Source organism: Bos grunniens, chromosome 7, assembly GCF_055505025.1.
Source record: "Bos grunniens cultivar Pamir isolate PY7600 chromosome 7, Bosgru_T2T1.0, whole genome shotgun sequence".
Classification (NCBI taxonomy): Eukaryota; Metazoa; Chordata; class Mammalia; order Artiodactyla; family Bovidae; genus Bos; species Bos grunniens.
Window position 1 is genome coordinate 69315755 of NC_141171.1, and position 22948 is coordinate 69338702.

Here is a 22948-nt window from a genome sequence, read left to right on the forward strand (position 1 = left end):
TGTTTGATTATAGTTTTATATATTTCAAGCTATGCTATGCCAAGTCACTTCAGTCGTGTCCGGCTCTGTGCGACCCCACAGACGGCAGCCCACCAGGCTCCCTCGTCCCTGGGATTCTCCAGGCAAGAACACTGGAGTGGGTTGCCGTTTCCTTCTCCAATGCAAGAAAGTGAAAAGTGAAAGTGAAGTCACTCAGTCGTGTCCGACTCTTAGCAACCCCAAGGATTGCAGCCTAACAGGCTCCTCTGTCCATGGGATCTTCCAAGCAAGAGTACTGGAGTGGGGTGCCATTACTTTCTCTGATTTCAAGCTAATAAATTCCAATTTATCATTCATATACATTCTATATCCCTAATCGCAATACACTTTTGAACACATATATTTACTCAATGGCCAATAGAATGAAGATTCTAGGTATCTCCTTTGTATGTGAAAGTATAAATACTGCAAGAAGTAGGAAGAATAGAAGAAAAGGTGGGGGTAAAAAGGATAACTAAGAAAGTAACACATTGATTATATTCTTTGCAGCCAAAGATGGAGAAGCTCTATACAGTCAGCAAAAACAAGACCGGGAGCTGACTGTGGCTCAGATCATGAACTCCTTATTGCCAAATTCAGACTTAAGTTGAAGATAGTGGGGAAAACCACTAGACCATTCAGGTATGACCTAAATCAAATCCCTTATGATTATACAGTGGAAGTGAGAAATAGATTTAAGGGACTAGATCCGATAGATAGAGTGCCCGATGAACTATGGATGGAGGTTCGTGGCATTGTATAGGAGACAGGGATCAAAGCTATCCCCATGGAAAAGAAATGCAAAAAAGCAAAATGGCTGTCTGGGGAGACCTTACAAATAGCTGTGAAAAGAAGAGAAGCAAAAAGCAAAAGAGAAAAGGAAAGATATAAGCATCTGAATGCAGAGTTCCAAAGAATAGCAAGAAGAGATAAGTAAGCCTTCCTCAGCAATCAATGCAAAGAAATAGAGGAAAACAACAGAATGGGAAAGACTAGAGATCTCTTCAAGAAAATTAGAGATACCAAGGGAACATTTCATGCAAAGATGGGCTCGATATAGGACGGAAATGGTATGGACCTAACAGAAGCAGAAGATATTAAGAAGAGGTGGCAAGAAGACACAGAAGAACTGTACAAAAAAGATCTTCACGACCAAGATAATCACGATGGTGTGGTCACTCACCTAGAGCCAGATATCCTAGAATGTGAAGTCAAGTGGGCCTTAGAAAGCATCACTATGAACAAAGCTAGTGGAGGTGATGGAATTCCAGTTGAGCGATTTAAAATCCTGGAAGATGATGCTGTCAAAGTGCTGCACTCAATATGCCAGCAAATTTGGAAAACTCAGCAGTGGCCACAGGACTGCAAAAGGTCAGTTTTCATTCCAATCCCAAAGAGAGGCAATGCCAAAGAATGCTCAAACTACCACACAATTGCACTCATCTCACACGCTAGTAAAGTAATGCTCAAAATTCTCCAAGCCAGGCTTCAGCAATACATGAACCGTGAACTTCCAGATGTTCAAGCTGGTTTTAGAAAAGGCACAGGAACCAGAGATCAAATTGCCAACATCTGCTGGATCATGGAAAAAGCAAGGGAGTTCCAGAAAAACATCTATTTCTGCTTTATTGACTATGCCAAAGCCTTTGACTGTGTGGATCACAACAAACTGTGGAAAATTCTGGAAGAGGTGGGAATACCAGACCACCTGACCTGCCTCTTGAGAAACCTATATGCAGGTCAGGAAGCAACAGTTAGAACTGGACATGGAACAACAGATTGGTTCCAAATAGGAAAGGGAGTACTTCAAGGCTGTATATTGTCACGCTGCTTATTTAACTTCTATGCAGAGTACATCATGAGAAACGCTGGGCTGGAAGAAGCACAAGCTGGAATCAAGATTGCCAGGAGAGAAATATCAATAACCTCAGATATGGAGATGACACCACCCTTATGGCAGAAAGTGAAGAGGAACTAAAAAGCCTCTTGATGAAAGTGAAAGAGGAGAGTGAAAAAGTTGGCTTAAAGCTCAACATTCAGAAAACGAAGATCATGGCATCTGGTCCCATCACTTCATGGGAAATAGATGGGGAAACAGTGGAAACAGTGTCAGACTTTATTGTTTTGGGGTCCAAAATAACTGCAGATCATGATTGCAGCTATGAAATTAAAAGACGCTTATTCCTTGGAAGAAAAGTTATGACCAACCTAGATAGCATATTCAAAAGCAGAGATATTACTTTGCCAACAAAGGTCTGTCTAGTCAAGGCTATGGTTTTTCCAGTAGTCATGTTTGGATATTAGAGTTGGACTGTGAAGAAAGCTGAGCGCCGAAGAATTGATGCTTTTGAACCGTGGTGTTGGAGAAGACTCTTGAGAGTCCCTTGGACTGCAAGGAGATCCAACCAGTCCATTTTAAAGGAGATCAGTCCTGGGTGTTTTTTCGAAGGAATGATGCTAAAGCTGAAACTCCAGTACTTTGGCCACCTCATGCAAAGAGTTGACTCACTGGGAAAGACTCTGATGCTGGGAGGGATTGGGGGTAGGAGGAGAAGGGGACGACAGAGGATGAGATGGCTGGATGGCATCACTGACTCAATGGACGTGAGTTTGAGTGAACTCCAGGAGTTGCTGATGGACAGGGAGGCCTGGCGTGCTGCAGTTCATGGGGTCGCAAAGAGTCAGACATGACTGAGCTACTGAACTGAACTGAACATAGTACAGAAAGAGAGAGTCTTAATAGGCATAGTATGAAGATGGTTACGATTACAAAGGCAGGAGGATTTAGTCCCAGACCTAGGGATCAGTATTTCTAAGTGCCTCTCTGTTTCATAAAATGATTCCTTGATTAAAATGCCTAAACTCCGTGGTTTTTACTCTAGATACACAGGGCAAAATATCAAATATGTATATTTGGTATATATTTACCAAATATATATATCAAATGTCATTATAATTACGGTATTGGAATGGCTGAATAATTCCATATGTAATTTGATTAGATTAAGGAAGAAATATCTTTATAGATGATCCTGTTATTAGTGGGAGAAGAGCCAATTGAAAAATTGAGAAGGAATCAATTAATTCTGTTATTTAGCCAGACTGGATTTTACTAAAGTATATTATGTAAACAAACATAAATAAGATTACCCATATCCCTGGGGAAATTACCATCGCACAGATTACAGGTAGAAGTTATAAAGGAAATTAGACAATACTATAATTTATAAGGCTGGTCTTGTTTTGGAAAACTATATTCGGCTTCATGTTTACAGCTGACATAGTTCTTTGACATTCTTACATGAAATAAAATTCAGTATAATACTGCTGACTCACTTCATTTGGTTCATCTAATAGCATTATTATTAATTAGCAATAATACCATTCAAGATGGAGATATATTTTCTGTCTCCTAATGACATATTTTCCAGAGTTTCTTTCCAAAATGTTCTTTAAGCTATCAATGGTTTGTAAATTAACAGCCAAATCCTGTAAGTCTTGTCATGAGTAAGGAAGATAAATTTCCTATGATTTTATTTACTTATTGCATAAAAAAAAAATTTCCTGCCCAAAAGTCTACTTGACTACTCTACTTTTCCATTCAAAAATACAGGATGCATTTTCCATGTGATTCTCCTTTAGCAACTAACATCTACCAAGCAAGAGAAGCCATTATATTGAGAAGCCTTAGTGATACAGTGAAAAAAACAAACACCGAATTAAAAATCAGACAGCAAATCTAAGTTTGACTACTGGCTCTGCCGTTTACCAGTTGTGTGACTTTGCTGCTGCTGCTAAGTCACTTCAGTCGTGTCCGGCTCTGTGAGACCCCACAGACAGCAGCCCACCAGGCTCCCCCATTCCTGGGATTCTCCAGGCAAGAATACTGGAGTGGGTTGCCATTTCCTTCTCCAATGCATGAAAGTGAAAAGTGTGACCTTAACAAAGCTATTTATCTAACAGTTGATCACTTTCTTTATCTGAAAAAGTAAAGGGATAATTATGCCAAAAACAAAGGATTACTCTGAGAATTTTAGATAAAAATACCAAGTTCTCAAAATGCTAAAAAGAAAAAACAACAACAACTGAAGTAAGATTGTGCTATACACCTATTCTAGATGCCTCTTCTTCAACTTTAATGTAAGTACTGTTCAAGTCTTTCTTGTACTACAAAATGAATTATGTAACAAAGATAAAATTTCACCAATTTTAAGTTTGTGAACCTCAAGGTTCTAACTAAGAATGATCTTTCAAACCTACTCATTTATTAAATTCCAGCTATGTCCTTAGCACTCTTCTCATATGTTAAAAAAAAAAAAAAACAACAACACTGTAAAATTCTCTAAAATTCCTATAAAATCTCAGACCCTAACAGATAGCAATGAGAAGAGATCCTAGCCTTGCTGCTGCTGCTACTAAGTCGCATCAGTCGTGTCCGACTCTGTGTGACCCCATAGACGGCAGCCCACCAGGCTCCCCCGTCCCTGGATTCGCCAAGCAAGAACACTGGAGTGCCATTTTCTTCTCCAATGCATGAAAGTGAAAAGTGAAAGTGAAGTCACCCAGTCGTGTCCGACTCTAGCAACCCCATGGACTACAGCCTACCAGGCTCCTCTGTCCATGGGATTTTCCAGGCAAAAGTACTGGAGTGGGGTACCATTGCCTTCTCCGGATCCTAGCCTTAGGAGTCTCTTAAAGTCTGACTTCTTGAACCAAAAGACTTCTGAAAGCTGTTAAAAGAAGAGCCCACTGGAAAAACAAAACAAACCACAAACAGCAGTATCTCCCTTTCTCCTAATCTGATCCTCTATTTTCACTTTCTTTTAGTTCTGTACTAAAGACTTGAAAGCAAGCAATTCCACTATGATTTGAAGCAACATAATATACGCTAAAAAACTTCTTTGAGGCTTTGGTACACCCAAGTAGGCAGTAGTTTTACTTTCTAAATAAGTAACAATAAAAGATGGGTATTAAACAGTCTCAACAGAAACCATCTCTGTTTATACATTTAACAGCAACTGAAAAGTAGAGGTTAGTGTCACTCTATCAAAATGCTTTCAAAGTTAAATTCTATCACTCCAAAATGAAAAGTTACAAATGTTTTCCTTAGATACATCCCTGTGAAAATAATTTCTCGTACTGATAATTTACCTAAGAAACTTTTTGGTTTATTAACAAGGGTCCTGAGAGGGTAAATAACTTTGGACAAGTCATTCAACCTCTTAGGCCAGTGCTCTCTATATTCTTGCTATTCAAAGTATTCCATAAACCACAGAATTGACATCATTTGGGAGCTTGTTAGAAATGCAGAATATCCGGTTTACTGTAACCCTGTATAGGAACCTACTGTAACCCACACCTACTGACTCAGAATCTCATTTTATTAAGATCACATGTGATTTATATACATACAGAAGTTTCAGAACCACACTTACTATTCAGTAAGGGGGTTGGACTAAATGATCTTAAGGTCACTTACAACTGATGATTTTTTTTAAGAGAGAAATCAGATCTGACAACATTGGAGCCTGTATTCTCATGTGGCAACAGTAGGCTGGAACTCAGTAGCAACTGCCCCATAAGATGGGGCATGCACTCTCCTTGGCTCCTATCCAGCCCCTCCATATACTCATGTCAACTGGTTGGCCCCTGTCTAGCCACTAAACTAAATTAGATACAAAACAGGATTGAGGAAGTTCCTTTTTCAGTAAATAAGAGGCTTTCAGGGGTAAAAATTCATTAACTATGAATGAATAGTTTTAGGTGAAAGGTGAAAGCACTTTCAGGTGAAAGGAAATAAACTATTCATTTACCTTGATGGGAAGTAGTGAGGTCCAGGTAGGAAGTAAGGGTGATGAAAAGAGAATCTTGGTGGTGTCCCAAACAATGCAGCTGGATGGCCAAGGGGAGAGGGCTGGTAGATGTGTGAGTGTGGAATAGGAGGAGCCTGGGAAATTGGAGTACTTCTGGGACAAGTGGAAACGCTGGGATACTCCTTGGGAGGTTGGATGGTTGAGGTTGCAAATCTGGAATGGGCAGGACTTGCACTAGTCGGAATCCTGTTGGTGCTCTCCAGAGAAACAGGAGTGGGTCTCTTCACAGAGCGACTGACTCCAGAATGCAGCTGATGAGTGTCCGCTTGGGAGGGCCCAGCAAAGCGCTGGGGTGGGAGTGCTGGACGGAGGGGCAGACTTGGAGCCTGGACAGCCACCTGGGCAGTACTGGAGACGCTGGGCTGGAAAAGTGTGATGGGGCTTGGACGCTGGACTGCAGGTGTGGGCAGCTGGATGGTCGGTGGAGATTCACCTTCAGAAATAAAAACAGCCTATGTCAGGCATGAATTGAGTCACTATTTTTTCTTTTTTCAGCAGAACTTAATGAACTGTATAACCAGAAGCCTCCACTAACCTTCTTACCTAAGAACATCACCACTCTATTTCTTTCATAGTATCCTGACAAACTGAAGCCATCTTGTTCATTTATTTTACATTCTTGTCTCTCTTTCCCACCTAGATTCTAAATGCCCTAAGAGGAGAGACCTTTTCTGTTTTGTTCATTACTGTATCCCCAGGGTTCAAAATTCTGCCTGACACAGAATAGGTCCTTAAAAAAAATATTTTTGGATGAATAAATAAATGAATAAAATGTCTAAGTGAAAGAAATACAAATGCTGGAATATATATATAAATATTTCTAAAAGAAATAATATGAAACTATTGATAGTGGTTCCTTTTAAAAGACGGTCATCTGGAAGAGGAGACAGGGCCATGGGAAGCCAGACTTTCATTTTATACCTATTGGGACCATTTGAATTTTCTATTCTCTAAATATATCAATTTTATGTATTAATAGAGGTTTCATCATAACAGTATGGGTCATTTTTTAAATTTTGTATACTCTATGATAAACTAAATTATGAATGACATTTTTTAATTGAAAATAACTAAAGAAACCATCAGTAAAATTATTTTGCTATATTATTGCATCCAGTGTGAATACATAAGGAAATTCCCAAGAGAGACTATGACTTGCCATCGGTCAGCAATTTGTGAGATAGGAAAGAATATTATTCCAGCATGGCAAGATGGAGATAGCAGAATTTTTAGAGGCAACTAAAATAATCATGTATTTTATCTTTTTGATCCTGAAGAAGAAGGACCGCTGACTGAGTTACTAAGTTACTCAAAAGACACATTTAGCCTAAATTTAACTAACCTTCTCCAAAGAAATACAGAGAGAAGCCAAAGTAATAGATTCATGATCGAGTTTACTTCAGTGCAGTTACGTCTCTATTAATATAGAAGATGCAGTCCAAGAACAGACTCTATGGTTAGAAATGTTTCTGTCAGAGGCCAAAAGGATTGTCAATCTTCTCTCAGTCTTGGCCAGGTAACACATTCCTCTCCTTCCTTCTCTCCAGGTAAGTCAAATAACTATCACCCTTAAACCTGGAGGTAGGGAATGAAGAGATATACCCATCTGCTTCAAGATGGCCTCTGACCCAGTGAAATAGAGGCAACACAGAGCAGTGTACAGATGAAGCTGTCATGATTCTCAGTTAATGGGGTTAAATGGACTAGCCTTCCCATATGTGAGGCACAGGCTTTAGGCCTTCCTGATTAATCAAGCATAAAGTAATCTCCCTTTTCATGTTCCTTCAGAAACTATAAATCTATCACATATTATAAAAATAGTGTAAATTTGCAGGTCTGCCACCCTTACCATAAAACTGGGAGCTCAAGAGCAGGAACAGTTTAATTCATAGTAGTAGCCCCATTATCTTTTGCACAGAACCTGGTTAGTAAGTTAAGAAACGTATGTATGACTGCTGCTGCTAAGTCGCTTCAGTCGTGTCCAACTCTGTGCAACCCCATAGACGGCAGCCCACCAGGCTCCCTTGTCCCTGGGATTCTCCAGGTAAGAACACTGGAGCTGGTTGCCATTTCCTTCTCCAATGCATGAAAGTGAAAAGTGAAAGTGAAGCCGCTCAGTCGTGTCCGACTATTAGCGACCCCATGGACTGCAGCCTACCAGGCTCCTCTGTCCATGGGATTTTCCAGGCAAGAGTACTGGAATGGGGTACCATTGCCTTCTCCCTATGTATGACTAGATGAAAGAAAAAACAAACAAGCTTACAGATGACAGAACCTCTATCTCTGATCTTGTACAAAAAAATCTCCTCTAAATGCATATTATACCAGGCTGACTTGTAAAATCTCTCAAAGTTTTATTCACTGAATTATCACTGCACTCAAGACATCTGCTCCTAAAATCTACCTCTGATGCAGATTTTCTTTTCCTGCGCAGTATGAAGTTAAGTAAGAAGAAGTGTTGTGTACCACTTCTGAGACTGGCCCATAAAAAACTCTCATGCACAATCCTCCAGGCTGTTAGTCCTCAAAAAAGAAATATGCTCTTTTTAGGCAAAGGAGACAAAAAATTATAGGAGCTGTAGTTACTTCAGTTACTGAAGAAGAAAGGGACTCAGTCTTTTAGCTGATACCAAATGTTCTTTTCTACCAAAGATATTTTTTATAAAATAAGGGGAACCAGTGAAGCATGAGGTGATAAAACCATGCACTCATTTACTTAAACAAACATTTACCAAGTAACTAACATTTTGACCTGAGGTAAAAAATCAGATGCATACAGAGTTATATGGAAGTATAATAAAGATGTCCTAAATGTAAAAATTCAGGTTGTTACACTGAGAGTTTAATGCCTCCAACACCTAATCATCACTGATAAACTCAGTGAATAGGGAAGACTTGTGGAAAGGGCAGAGATCTAATATACCGCACTGTAGATAAGGTATGGAAAAGACTATCCAGTCACTTGGTTTCTCTCTTACTAGCTCACAGCTAGGTTACATTTTCCAGCCTGCCTTGCAGTTAGGAGCGGTCATGTGGTTCAACGTATACTCCTTCTGAGACTGGACCAGAAAAAACTCTCATGTACAATCCTCCATGCTTTTTTCTCTTCTGCAAGTTCATGCACACTTGGATACTACATATCAAAGACAGAAGAGCCATAGGGTAGAAAAAATCTGTGTCTATGAATCCCTTGGAAGAAAGCCAGAGATATTTATTTTGGACTCTACATGGGTGAAAATGTAAACCATGATTCTGTTTAAACCATTATGTTTAGGAGACAGTTCAAGCAGCTAGCATTATCTAATTGTAACATGAAGTAAAGAGCAGAAACTTAGATCTATACTACACTATGATAAGAAAAGGAAAAAATTAGTTATTAATAGCTGTCCATAGTTTCGACAAATCCCTCTCACCCATTCCTAAAGAAGAACACTCTACTACCTGTGCTGAATGGATGAAAGATGTAACCAGGCTTTTGCTGCCTGACTGGGATGAACAGAAAGGAGTAGAGAATGGCAGAAACTGAGGACAGACCAAATTTCTGTACAAGAAAAAGCTGTAAAGAAGTAGAAAGAAGGATAGGAAGACCAGCATATGGCTAAGAAGAGAGAAACAGAGGCAGAAAAAGGAGGAGAGGAGAGAGAGAGAAATAGGGTTAAGAGTCAGAGACATAGAGACAGAGATGGAAAATAGAGGCTTGGGAAGAACAGTTAGATAACTGCTAAGGACGGTGGGGCTTTGGGGAGAGAAATGGTAAAGAGGAGTCCTAAGAAGACTTAGTATAGTTTGAGCCATGTGACTCCTCCTCCTCTGCTCCACAAGAAAACCCACAATAATGAGCTACATCACTTTTCAAGGAATTTTCAAGCCATATCTTTGTTTCTTCTGAACATAAAACTTCGCAAGAACTGATCTTTAGACAAAGACAAGATAAGATTGTTTTTGGATTATAAAAATATTAGAATGTTGGAGGTTTTTTGTGTTATTTCTGTTAAAAAAGAAGAGATGGATAAACCAAAATGATATTATATGTCTACTACCAAAAAATTAAAATAGTAGTAAACATTTTTAAAGTCAAAATTTAGAGAAAATGTATGAATTCAGAAGAGTAAAAGATATCAATTGAGTTTAGATGTAATAAGGAAAATTCATTTCAGGTTTCAGTAATAAAATGTAAAGAATGAAATAATCTCACCAGAAAATTCATAAATATATAAAACTGACATTTGAAAGCCAGGCTAAAATAAATACTGCTTCTAACAGATTTCTAGAAACCTTTAAAAAAATAAACGTGATCAATTTAATAGATTTATACAAGAAAGATCTTACTGAAGCCTTCCTCAGTGATCAATGCAAAGAAATAGAGGAAAACAACAGAATAGGAAAGACTAGAGATCTCTTCAAGAAAATTAGAGATACCAAGGGAACATTTCATATAAGGATGGGCTCGATAAAGGACAGAAATGGTATGGACCTAACAGAAGCAGAAGATATTAAGAAGAGGTGGCAAGAAGACACAGAAGAACTGTACAAAAAAGATCTTCACGACCAAGATAATCACGATGGTGTGATCACTCACCTAGAGCCAGATATCCTGGAATGTGAAGTCAAATGGGCCTTAGAAAGCATCACTATGAACAAAGTTAGTGGAGGTGATGGAATTCCAGTTGAGCGATTTAAAATCCTGGAAGATGATGCTGTCAAAGTGCTGCACTCAATATGCCAGCAAATTTGGAAAACTCAGCAGTGGCCACAGGACTGCAAAGGTCAGTTTTCATTCCAATCCCAAAGAAAGGCAATGCCAAAGAATGCTCAAACTACCGCACAATTGCACTCATCTCACACGCTAGTAAAGTAATGCTCAAAATTCTCCAAGCCAGGCCTCAGCAATATGTGAACCGTGAACTTCCTGATGTTCAAGCTGGTTTTAGAAAAGGCACAGGAACCAGAGAGCAAATTGCCAACATCCGCTGGATCATGGAAAAAGCAAGGGAGTTCCAGAAAAACATCTATTTCTGCTTTATTGACTATGCCAAAGCCTTTGACTGTGTGGATCACAATAAACTGTGGAAAATTCTGAAAGAGATGGGAATACCAGACCACCTGACCTGCCTCTTGAGAAACCTATATGCAGGTCAGGAAGCAACAGTTAGAACTGGACATGGAACAACAGACTGGTTCCAAATAGGAAAGGGAGTACGTCAAGGCTGTATATTGTCTCCCTGCTTATTTAACTTCTATGCAGAGGACATCATTAGAAACGCTGGGCTGGAAGAAGCACAAGCTGGAATCAAGATTGCCAGGAGAAATATCAATGATCTCAGATATGGAGATGACACCATCCTTATGGCAGAAAGTGAAGAGGAACTAAAAAGCCTCTTGATGAAAGTGAAAGAGGAGAGTGAAAAAGTTGGCTTAAAACACAACATTCAGAAAATGAAGATTATGGCATCTGGTCCCATCACTTCATGGGAGATAAATGGGGAAACAGTGTCAGACTTTATTTTTCTGGGCTCCAAAATCACTGCAGATGGTGACTGCAGCCATGAAATTTAAAGACGCTTACTCCTTGGAAGGAAAGTTATGACCAACCTAGATAGCATATTCAAAAGCAGAGACATTACTTTGCCAACAAAGGTCTGTCTAGTCAAGGCTATGGTTTTTCCTGTGGTCATGTTTGGATGTGAGAGTTGGACTGTGAAGAAAGCTGAGTGCCGAAGAATTGATGCTTTTGAACTGTGGTGTTGGAGAAGACTCTTGAGAGTCCCTTGGACTGCAAGGAGATCCAACCAGTCCATTCTGAAGGAGATCAGCCCTGGGATTTCTTTGGAAGGACTGATGCTAAAGCTGAAACTCCAGTACTTTGGCCACCTCATGTGAAGAGTTGACTCATTGGAAAAGACTCTGATGCTGGGAGGGATTGGGGGCAGGAGGAGAAGGGGACGACAGAGGATGAGATGGCTGGATGGCATCACTGACTCGATGGACGTGAGTCTCAGTTAGTGATGGACAGGGAAGCCTGGCGTGCTGCAATTCATGGGGTCGCAAAGCATCCGACAGGATTGAGCAACTGAACTGATCTTACTGACCCAGATAACCATGATGGTGTGATCACTGACGTAGAGCCAAACATCCTGGAATGCAAAGTCAAGTGGGCCTCAGGAAGCATTACTACAAATAAAGCTAGTGGAGGTGATGGAATACCATTTGAGATATTTCAAATCCTAAAAGATGATGCTGTTAAAGTGCTGCACTCAACATGCCGGCAAATCTTGAAAACTCAGCAGTGGCCACAGGACTGCAAAAGGTCAGTTTTCGATCCAATCCCAAAGAAAGGCAATACCAAAGAATGTTCAAACTACCACACAAATGCACTCATATCACATGCTAGTAAAGCAATGCTCAAAATTCTCCAAGCCAGACTTCAGCAGTATGTGAACCGTGAACTTCAAGATGTTCAAGCTGGATTTAGAAAAGGCAAAGGAACCAGAGATCAAATTGCCAACATCTGTTGGATTATAAAAAAGCAAGAGAGTTCCAGAAAAATGTCTACTTCTGCTTTAGTGACTATACCAAAGCCTTCGACTGTGGATCACAACAGTGGAAAATTCTTAAAGTGATGGGAATACCAGACCACCTTACCTGCCTCCTGCAAAACCTGTATGCAGGTCAAGAAGCAACAGTCAGAACCAGACATGGAACAATGGACTGGTTCCAAACTAGGAAAGAAATATATAAAGGCTGTATATTATCACCTTAATTATTTAACTTATATGCAGAGAACATCATGCAAAATGCCAAGCTGGATGAAGCACAAGCTGGAATCAAGACTGCTGGGAGAAATATCATCAACCTCATATATGCAGATGACACCACCCTTATGGCAGAAAGTGAAGAGGAACTAAAAAGAGTCTGCTGATGAAAGTGAAAGAGGAGTGAAAAAATTGGCTTAAAAGTCAACATTCAAAAAATTAAACTCAAGGCATCTGATCCCATCTCTTCATGGCAAATAGATGGGTAAACTATAAAAACAGTGAGAGGCTTTATTTTCTTGGGCTCCATAACGGCAGATGGTGACTGCAGCCATGAAATTAAAAGATGCTTGCTCCTTGGAAGAAAGTTATGACCAACATAGATAGCATATTCAAAAGCAGAGACAGTACTTTGTCAACAAAGGTCCATCTAGTCAAAGGTATGGTTTTTCCAGTAGTCATGTTATGGATATGCGAGTTGGACCATAAAGAAAGCTGAGCACCAAAGAATAGATGCTTTTGAACGTGGTGTTGGAGAAGATTCTAGAGATTCCCTTGGACTGCAAAGAGATCCAACCAGTCCATCCTAAAGGAAATCAGTCCTGAACATTCATTGGAAGGACTGATGCTGAAGCTGAAGCTCCAATACTTTGGCCACCTCATACGAAGAGCTGACTCATTTCAAAAGACGCTGATGCTGGAAAAGACTGAAGGCGGGAGGAGAAGGGGACGACAGAGGATGAGATGGCTGGATGGCATCACTGGCTCGATGGACATGAATTTAAGCAAGCTCCAGGAGTTGCTGATAGGCAGGGAAGACTGGCATGCTGCAGTCCATGGGGTCACAAAGAGCTGGACACGACTGAGTGACTGAACCAAACTGAATTTAATATAAAATTAAAATGTTGGTGTAACTGGCATCAAAGACATTTGATAAAGGGAAGTATCTAAGAAGTATTCTGGACTATTAAGCTGTAAGTACTTTCAGAAACTGGAAACAGGAGATAAGCTCAATATGTGGGATTAAACATGAGAGACAAAATTAGATTTTTGGACTACAAATATGGGGTAGGAAAATAAGGCTGATAGGGATAACTAAAATAAAAAGTTTATAGAAGAATGAAGGTTATTTTATATGATAATGCTAAAAACCTAGAAGGAAAAAAATGTGCCTTAAAAATCAAAAAGTTGTGGCTAACTGACCAAATCAAAGTGAAAGTGAAGTCATTCAGTCGCGTCTGACTCTTTGTGGCCCCATGGGTGGTAGCCTGCCAGGCTCCTGTCCATGGGATTTTCCAGGCAAGAATACTGGAGTGGTTTGCCATTTCCTTCTCCAGGGGATCTTCCTGACCCAGGGTTTGAACCCAGGTCTCCCGTACTGCAGGCAGACTCTTTACCGTCTGAGCCACCAGGGAAGCTTGACCAAATTAAAGAGTACCCACAGAAAGGAAAGATGTTTTTAAAATGAAGAGCTCGTCCAAATCTGTAAAAGAGAAGCCAAAGTGTGTAAGTGAGATGCAAGTAAAAATTAGACAGTTTAAAAGAAAATTGAAGAAATTACATCTGTGGGACCTTAAAATCAATAGTAAGTGACTTTTTAAATACTTTTACAGAAAGAAGAGACTTAATGGAATCAATGGGATAGTCATTACGGTGTACAAGTCAATTGAAAGAATGGAGAGACTCAAAACCCACTTCCTACTAAAGACCTTAAGAAGATATCTGAACCTACTTCATTTTCACAGCAGATAGTTTAAAAACATTACATCAAATACAGTATAATGGCAAGTTCACAGAATGTTCTAATCCAAATTGATAAAATGAATATATGAGATCTTAGGTGGCATTAACCTAAGAGCTTTAAAGAAACTCAAAAGTTAGAAATGAGAAAATACTGGATGAAGTAGATACAAATGGTCTCTCTGCCAAAAATGTCAATCCAGAGCATTTTTGGAAAGTCAACAAAATACCAGGTTATCAGAAGTAGTGAACTTGTTTTTGGAAGTAGTAAGTTTACTTGAGAGCCATAGTTTGGTGAGTCAATTTTCTACACTTGAAAAGCTGGTGAAATCTATACAATATATTTGTATACAAATCTTTCTAGAAAAAGAGCAAATTGTTTCTGACTCATTGGAAAAGACTTTGATGCTGGGAGGGATTGGGGGCAGGAGGAGAAGGGGATGACAGAGGATGAGATGGCTGGATGGCATCACTGACTCTATGGGTGAACTCTGGTAGTTGGTGATGGACAGGGAGGCCTGGCGTGCTGCCATTCATGGGGTCGCAAAGAGTTGGACACGACTGAGCGACTGAACTGAACTAAACTGATACCTCACTAATTTGGTATTTTTCTTCCATGGAAATAAACAAGTTTGAAAAACACAATTACCATGATTTCATATTTAGAATATAAACTTGGTTGAACAAAAAAAAAAAAAAAAAAGGAATGGTATAAACATTTGTATCTGTAGATAATGAGCATTTAAAGGTAGATTTTAAAAGTAGATTTTCTGAGGGATTTGTGCTATAATTTTTTCTTATTTAAGAGTTTTATAAATGATTTAGAATGTAAAATATACAGTGACATTTCCAAATTTGCAACTGATATCAACTCCTCAAAGTACTATACGCCAAGCTGATGAGTAAAACTAAAAGAACATATTTCAAAAGCTGTATGATTGGGCAGCAGAACAGCCAATAAGTCTCATCATAACTACTGTATAACAATTATATATATGTAACTATATATAACTATATATATACACCTGGGGAAAGAATTCCAAAATTTTATATTTAAAAGATAATGATTTTTATAATTTGAGGTCCAAGAAACAAATCTTTACTGATACTACCTAAGAAGAAATAAGAGAAATTTAAAAAGAAAAAAGCCAACCAAAAAAATACCTAGATTTGATTACTTTGTATATGGTTCTAAAAGGCTTCCTAGCCATGAAATTAAAAGACGCTTACTCCTTGGAAGGAAAGTTATGACCAACCTAGATAGCATATTCAAAAGCAGAGACATTACTTTGCCAACAAAGGTCTGTCTAGTCAAGGCTATGGTTTTTCCTGTGGTCATGTATGGATGTGAGAGTTGGACTGTGAAGAAGGCTGAGCACTGAAGAATTGATGCTTTTGAACTGTGGTGTTGGAGAAGACTCTTGAGAGTCCCTTGGACTGCAAGGAGATCCAACCAGTCCATTCTGAAGGAGATCAGCCCTGGGATTTCTTTGGAAGGACTGATGCTAAAGCTGAAACTCCAGTACTTTGGCCACCTCATGTGAAGAGTTGACTCATTGGAAAAGACTCTGATGCTGGGAGGGATTGGGGGCAGGAGGAGAAGGGGACGACAGAGGATGAGATGGCTGGATGGCATCACTGACTCGATGGACGTGAGTCTGAGTGAACTCCGGGAGTTGGTGATGGACAGGGAGCCTTCATGGGGTCGAAAAGAGTTGGACACGACTGAGCGACTGATCTGATCTGATCTGATAATTTTGTTTTTCATACTTATATAAAACATAATGAATCTAAGAGCTCTACCACTTTCTATTTCCCCAAACCTTTGCGCAGAATTGCATAAAGTTAATATATTGTATTAAAATGTCAGTTGCCTCAAGTAAGAACATTGATAAATATGTTTCTGAGAAGAGAAAACATACAGCATTTATTTAACTGTGGATAGACTGACATGGAAGAAAAGCTTTAGAAAAAGGTGTAAAAGGAAGAAACACAGATGATAAAAGTGTAAATCTTAAATAACGTAACAGATTACACAAGTTTTTTTTTTTTGAAAAAATAAAGCATAATTAAGTCCAGTTTGAATACAGAATTAAAAGAGATACTACAAAATAGCAAAAGTACTGGGAGAAGAACAGGGTGATAGGATCAGCTTTCTTTGCCTTGAGTCTGGATACCCTTGATGTGGCCTTGTTGGTATTTATGACTATAATAATACACAGGGGAAAAACCGAAAATGCCTAAGTTCCTAATAAGTCAATTTTAAAACTGGAAAGAACAGCAGTTTTAGGACAAGTGATAGTAAGCAGGGAATGTACAAAGCTCTGCCTAAGAGATGACTAAAATAGGCTCTGGAAGAACAAACTAATGATGGATAGCCCTATAAAAGTTCTGAAGATATTAAATTCTCAATTTGGGGTTCTTAAATGCAAAACACAGGAATGTTGTAAAGAACTGATAATAGAGGAGAAATTTTAGGGAAAGACAATGTAATGAACCAAATATCTGGTAGAAGATAGATTACTTCCATTGCTTTTTCTAGAGCAGCAAAAAAAAAAAAAAAAGGTCTTAACAGGTCAGTCACCATTATTAAATTCCAGAACAGGATGCCTCATACCTCATCAGCAAGGCATTCTTTTATGCTAACACTAAAAACATATTCCTATTTCCTACTGAATTATCTTAGTCATTTCCTGCATTATCTGCATAATCTATGGACTCATCCTGATTTGCTTAAAAGGTCTGACATGGAATATTTGCTGGTCTGGCAAACCAAGGACTTTGATGTCTACTGAAAATTTTCCTTCTCTGATTTAATGTTTTCACTTTCTCACTTTTGATTTTTTTCTTAATATTGTTGTTTAAACTCTTAAACTATCAGAAGCAAAATTTCAAGTTGAGAGGTAAAATGATCACACAAGCCATTACAAAATTATAATCTACAATAAAACCAACTCACCAACTGGATGAGTGATGGCATTCTGTAGGCTGGGAATTACCACAGAGTAGGTAGGTGAGCGATAAGGATAAATTGTTGGATTTGTAGAGATGATATTCTGTGTGGTACCAGAAAATACACTAGAAACGCTTAGAGGGAAGCGTTTTCGCTTCCCTGGACGAGGTTGATAAACCCAACCTAGAGAAGAAGATTAACCATTTTTAATTTGAACCTACAAATCCTATTTAGCCTTTAAATAGTTCTTTTCACATTAAAAGTCCAAAACACTTCTAAGTCTTAGTTATCTAAAGTATCTTTTCCACTTTTATGATAACTATTTTTGTGCATTTCAGCATATGTATCCATATGGCTCCTAGCTAGTGGCCAATGTTGTAACTAATAATTCAAAGGAAGACCAAGAGTAAATGTCTTTTCTCCAAAGACACATAATGAATTTACAGTAAAATCAACATTAAAGGCACTGAGTCTGAATTCCAAAGTTTTTCCTCTACCCATTATAAAAAAAAAAAAAATGCCCCAGTAAGACGCTATTTGTCTCCTCCCATTTTTTTTACTTTCTGTAAGATACAATTATCTATGTCTTTCAATGAAGCGGTTATTAATGACCAGTCACTATTTTTATGCCTTCTTTGGGAAAAGTCACCTTCTTAGACTTGGCAGTCTCCAAATCTACAAACCACCCAGTTTCCTTCTAAACTCAGAAAAACAGAGTTATGGCAGTTTTTGCCACTGTACTACCAAAAGTATCACTGGTTCCCTGTAACCACTACCCTGACCATTCCCAGTCTGAATCTCTCTGCTATTACTTGAGGAAAAAAATTCTTTTCCCTCCACGCACAATGTGTTGGTCATACCAACACATATTAAGCTTTTACCAAGCTTAGTAACAATGTCCTCACTGCTGGGGAGAAAGTCAGAATTTATTTCAAACTATGTCATGATGAGGATAAATTTATCAGGCAGGAGGCAGGACTAGATTCTGATAACCATATAATATTAAAATGGAGCTTGGTGCTAATGCCTGCAGTGTGCACTGCATATTTTTTCTGTTGCTATGAGCTGAACACTTCATTTTCTAATATATTTGAAATATCATAGCATAGAACTCTGGAGCTTCACTATCATTAAATTTATATTTTTATATTAAATCAAAACCACTGTAAAACTGTATATCCCCAGGTTTGCATTAGTAGGCAAATATAAGACCAGATCAGGTTTGCGCTGGTTGGCAAATATGAGACCAGATATTGTTCTACTTTGCTCTGTTTAAGAAAACTTATGTCCAGTATCAATTCAATCATTACTATAATATTAACCATAATTTTCTCTATTGTACACATCAGACCAGAAAAAAATTACATTTTGTCTTTCAATCTCATCCTAACCTATTCTTTACCTAAATAAATAAATTTAAAAGAAATTAGAAAGAGGCTTTGTTCATTTCATTTGATTACCAGGAAATTCCTCTCTGTGCTTTTCTTTAATCTTTTGTGCTTCATCATAATAGGGTTTCTTTTGTTCTTCACTAAGTTTGTTCCACTCTAACCCGAGCTGGACACTGATTTCTGCATTGTTGGCTGCTGGGTTAGCTTTGGCTAGTGCTGGCCGGTGGATCCTTGCCCAAACCATAAATGCATTCATGGGTCGCTTCACATGACCATTTCTGTCCTTACTGAAGGGAGTATCTGGTATTCCTACATGACAAAAATTAAAAGACTAAATTAATGTGCCACACACACACACAATTTTAAAGTGAAGTGCACCTCCAACTATATTTACTTTTTAAATATATGGAGAAAATATTCACTTCAATATAGCCAAAGAACTGCCAGTATTCCAGAATTCCTCATAACCCTTGAACTCAGCATTCTAAACTGTGGTTTAGAATGATTGTTCTTTTCCTCAGAAAGATTATTATTATTGAAGACACTGTAAAATGCTGTCTTATTACTTCCTTGAGTTATATTAATGCTTCTAACAACAATTAACATTTGGCTTATTTCCCACTAAAAATATTCTATTAATGGGGAACAGGAACTATAACTTATTCATGACTATAATCCTAGCACTAGGTGGATGTACCCTAAAAGTTTAAAGGAATTCACCTACATGCCGCTGGAGTGCCCATTCAAGCAAAAATACTTATAATATTATAGTGTTAGTTATATTTCATTATTAAAGTGAAGCACCTGCCAAGGTGGGTCATTAATACTAGTCCCATGGAAAAAAGAGGAAAATAATAAAGATGACTTTTTGAAAGTCACAGGGGCAACTGAAATTATAATAAAGGAAGCTGTTTAAAGTCACATTTCTTATATAATTCATCAAAAGCCACTGTCTATAAATTTCATATATTCTCTTTATCTTAAGCTTACTTGACATATAAAATTTTTAAATGCATAAAGGATGAAACAAGTATTACAAAGAAAGTTTTCCCTTTCTCTCCTTTAGAAAATGAAAACAAAATTTAAAAATTACTAAAAGTGAAAAGTAAGGGGGGGAGGGAAGGAAGAATCAATAAAGAAAATAAGAACAAATACATTAATACATTTATATAAAATTAATGAAAATATAAAGTGAAGATTAATGTGAATTTCCACATTTAAGGCATAATTGTCTGAATTAAATCTTAAGAATTTTCTAGCTATGTATTTGGAAATAATGGATAGTAATAAGATATCTACTTTTAATTGTTACTACTATAATTATGGTCCTTTATTTGAAAACTTTTATTCTACTTTCATTTTCTGTATTTCTGTAAGTCCTTAGCTTTTAGAATACTGTTACAATTAATTACGTAGTCTTTTCTCCTAGAAAATGCTTACTCTTCGTTTTTAAAAAAGATAAATCATTTATAAATCCAGTATAAACTTTCCTTTTTCTTAAAACTTTTTCTATCAATACACGTAAAAACACTGAGCTACTATCATATAACATTTTAAAATGTTGATTATCTGCAGCAATATAAACTGAAAATGTTGTATTTACCTAGAAAGACTATTTCCATTTTTGTGTATAAGCATTAGTCACACCTAAATCTCATTTAATGGACCTTTAAAAACATAGGTTATTTTTAATGTTTGGGAATCTTGAACGTGTTAGTGTATTTTACTGGTATATGTACAAGTCAGAAGTGATACCTGTGCAGACTTTGCCCTGAATCCATGATTTTATTTTTCTAGTTTAGGCTTCTCAACAGCTGATATGTCAGCTATGGGCAATAGACGAAGTCTGAAAACCAGATTGATTCCCCTGCTGTCTAATACCTGCATCTGAGGGAAGCACCGTGAGCGGGACATCTTTGGTTTCAATTTTTACAGAAGGCTCCAGTAAGGACTGCATTTTAATAGGCACTGGTGTCAACGGGACCTTGGTCAATCGTATCAGCTCTGAAGGTGGAGGTCCCTGAAACTGGATCCGGGCCCCAGGGGGTACGGTGTGAAGAGTTAAAGGGATCCTGAGGTCTTGCTGATGTGGCCCAAAGGCACTGGACGACTGGGTCAGGATGACATCCTTGTTGCCATGGGCCAGGCCATTGGACGCGGGCTCTGTACTGAGCCTGCAGTCCTCTCGAAGTCTCTCAGGCGCCTCCGTTTTGATGACTCCTTCTCTGAGGACTGCCAGGCTTTTGCCTTCTTCGCCTTTTGCTGCGTAGCTTACGATCTCCTCCGCCTCCAACTTGCCCTTCTTCTCCTCCCCTCGGCGGCTGTTGAGGGGCCCAGAGCCTTCTGCCTTCACCGTCCTGGAGGTTTTAGGGCACGCCTCGACGGCCCTCCGAGGCCCAGCCAACAGATCCAAGCCGGGTCCCGGCTCCTGCTTCTCCGCCTTAACGTGCAGCGCTCGGGGCTGCAACGGGTGCAACTCAGGCCTGCAGGGGATGCCCTCAGATGCGGGGGGCGGCGGCGGCAGCAGGAGCAGCTCGGGCCTCAGCTGCAGCAGCCGCGCCTGCGCGGGAGAGGTGGCGGCGCTTTCCTCCCGGGCCTGAGGCAGTGGTGGCCCGGGTGGCAGCAATAACACCTGCTCCGGTTTCACCTGCAGCAGCCGTCTTGCCGCTGGCTGGACGCCCGACGCAGAGGGTTCCCCACACGACGAGGCGACGGTCGCAATGGCGGCCGCGCACGGGGTGGGCGGCGACGGAGAGGGCTCAGTGGCCGCTGCCCGGAAGGAGGCGCCCTCGACGGGCAGCGGGGGCGGAGCAGGGCGCAGCGGGCGCGGCGGGGTAGCCCGCGGCAGTTGGCGCTGCTGAGGCGGCTGCTCCGGCCGGGCTCTCTCCATGGGGGGAGGGGGACGCCCCGGCCTGGTCCCAGGACGGATTGTGAGCTCAGCCGTTTGTTGGCGACCTTCCCCCTGCCCCTTTCAGTTAAGACCCTTCCAAGGTCTTTGCTACCCAGAACCCTACGCGGTTCAAAAAGCAGTCCTTGGTCTTGGCCTCGCCCAATCACAAGCGTTCTGGTACCCCGGCCCGCCAATCATAGGGGCGTTCTCCGGCCCCGCCTGACCTCCGCGCTCCTCTCGTGCGGAGCCCTCGAATCACTCTTGATGGCCTGGGCCGCGACACGTGCTGCCTATTTTCCCCGTCTGACTCTCCCTCTCTTCCGGAGTTCTCTTCCGGCCGTTGTCCTTAGTTACCCCTCCCCCGCCCAGAGCGCCCGACAATGGCGTTGCCCGGAAACAGAGCTGTTCGAAGCCACTGACCTCCAAGGGGTAAAGTCTCGTGAGTTATTTACTAGAGCTGGAGATCCTGGCCTTGTATACGCAGTTTGCACTTCCGGAATAACCCATGGACCCCGACCCTCAAGGGGGACTTTGGATTTATGCCACGGGAAAGGGCAAATTTTGCAACGTCTCAATAACCTCATTACTTAATCTTGCAGGGGAGTGTGTTGGACTTAACCATTAGTGCTAGACTTTAATCACCAATCCTGTGGGCAGAAATACACCACTCGTACTTCCAAAACACATCCCAAATTCTTCCACCTCTTTCGGTTTTTCCCATTACTCCTTTCTGATCTTACATAATCTTTTCACCTGGATACTGCTATAGCTGTATATAGTAAATAGTTTTCTTGCTTTTCATTTTGGTACCACTACACTCCAGTTGCCAAGAATCTGAAAAATACAACTCTAGTCTTCTCATAACCTTCGCTGCCCTGGCCCCCAAAAATCTCAGGACACTCCACAGGTCAGACAATAAAGGTTTAATATTCTTGGCAGAATCCATAAGGCCTCAAATGGCTTGAGCTCTAGTTCTCCTACTTAATCACTCTAGCTCCAGCTTCAGCTACTGCTACCTCTCATCATTTCTACTACTTCAGAGATGTTTGAATATGCCCTCAGTTGTATTTTCCCCTTGTGTCTCCTTAACATCTCCTTCTGGCATTTCAAATAGTTCAACTAGCACTTCCTCAAAGACATGTTCTCTGACTCGGAAAATAAGGTCAAATCTCTATCACTTCTTTTAAAGCTCTTACCACAATTTGTAATTATGTATCTCTTTGTCATTATTGTCCTGCCTCCCCGACTTTGCTTTACAGCAAGCCCCGTGCATAGGAACGTTCCCAGAGCACCTTTATAAATTGAATTTGTAAGTCCAGCAGAGATACCCA

General features: G+C 39.8%; 1 protein-coding gene across 6 annotated transcripts in view; it reads right to left on the minus strand.

The window, feature by feature from the left end:
* SOX30 (SRY-box transcription factor 30) overlaps positions 1–21993 on the minus strand; it is a 48267-nt gene extending 26274 nt beyond the window's left edge. For 2 of the 6 annotated variants that reach the window (XM_086412644.1, XM_086412642.1), the window contains exons 1-4: positions 20609–21993; positions 18797–19036; positions 17343–17519; positions 5832–6324 (exon numbers count right to left, since the gene is read on the minus strand). In XM_086412644.1, the coding sequence (XP_086268770.1) occupies positions 5832–6324; positions 17343–17519; positions 18797–19036; positions 20609–21617 (1919 nt within the window). In that variant the 5' untranslated portion in view covers positions 21618–21993. The remainder of the gene's footprint in view (positions 1–5831; positions 6325–17342; positions 17520–18796; positions 19037–20608) is intronic. The other 4 variants (XM_086412646.1, XM_086412643.1, XM_086412647.1 and 1 more) reach the window with 3 other exon arrangements.
* Between the last annotated feature and the right edge of the window lie 955 nt (positions 21994–22948).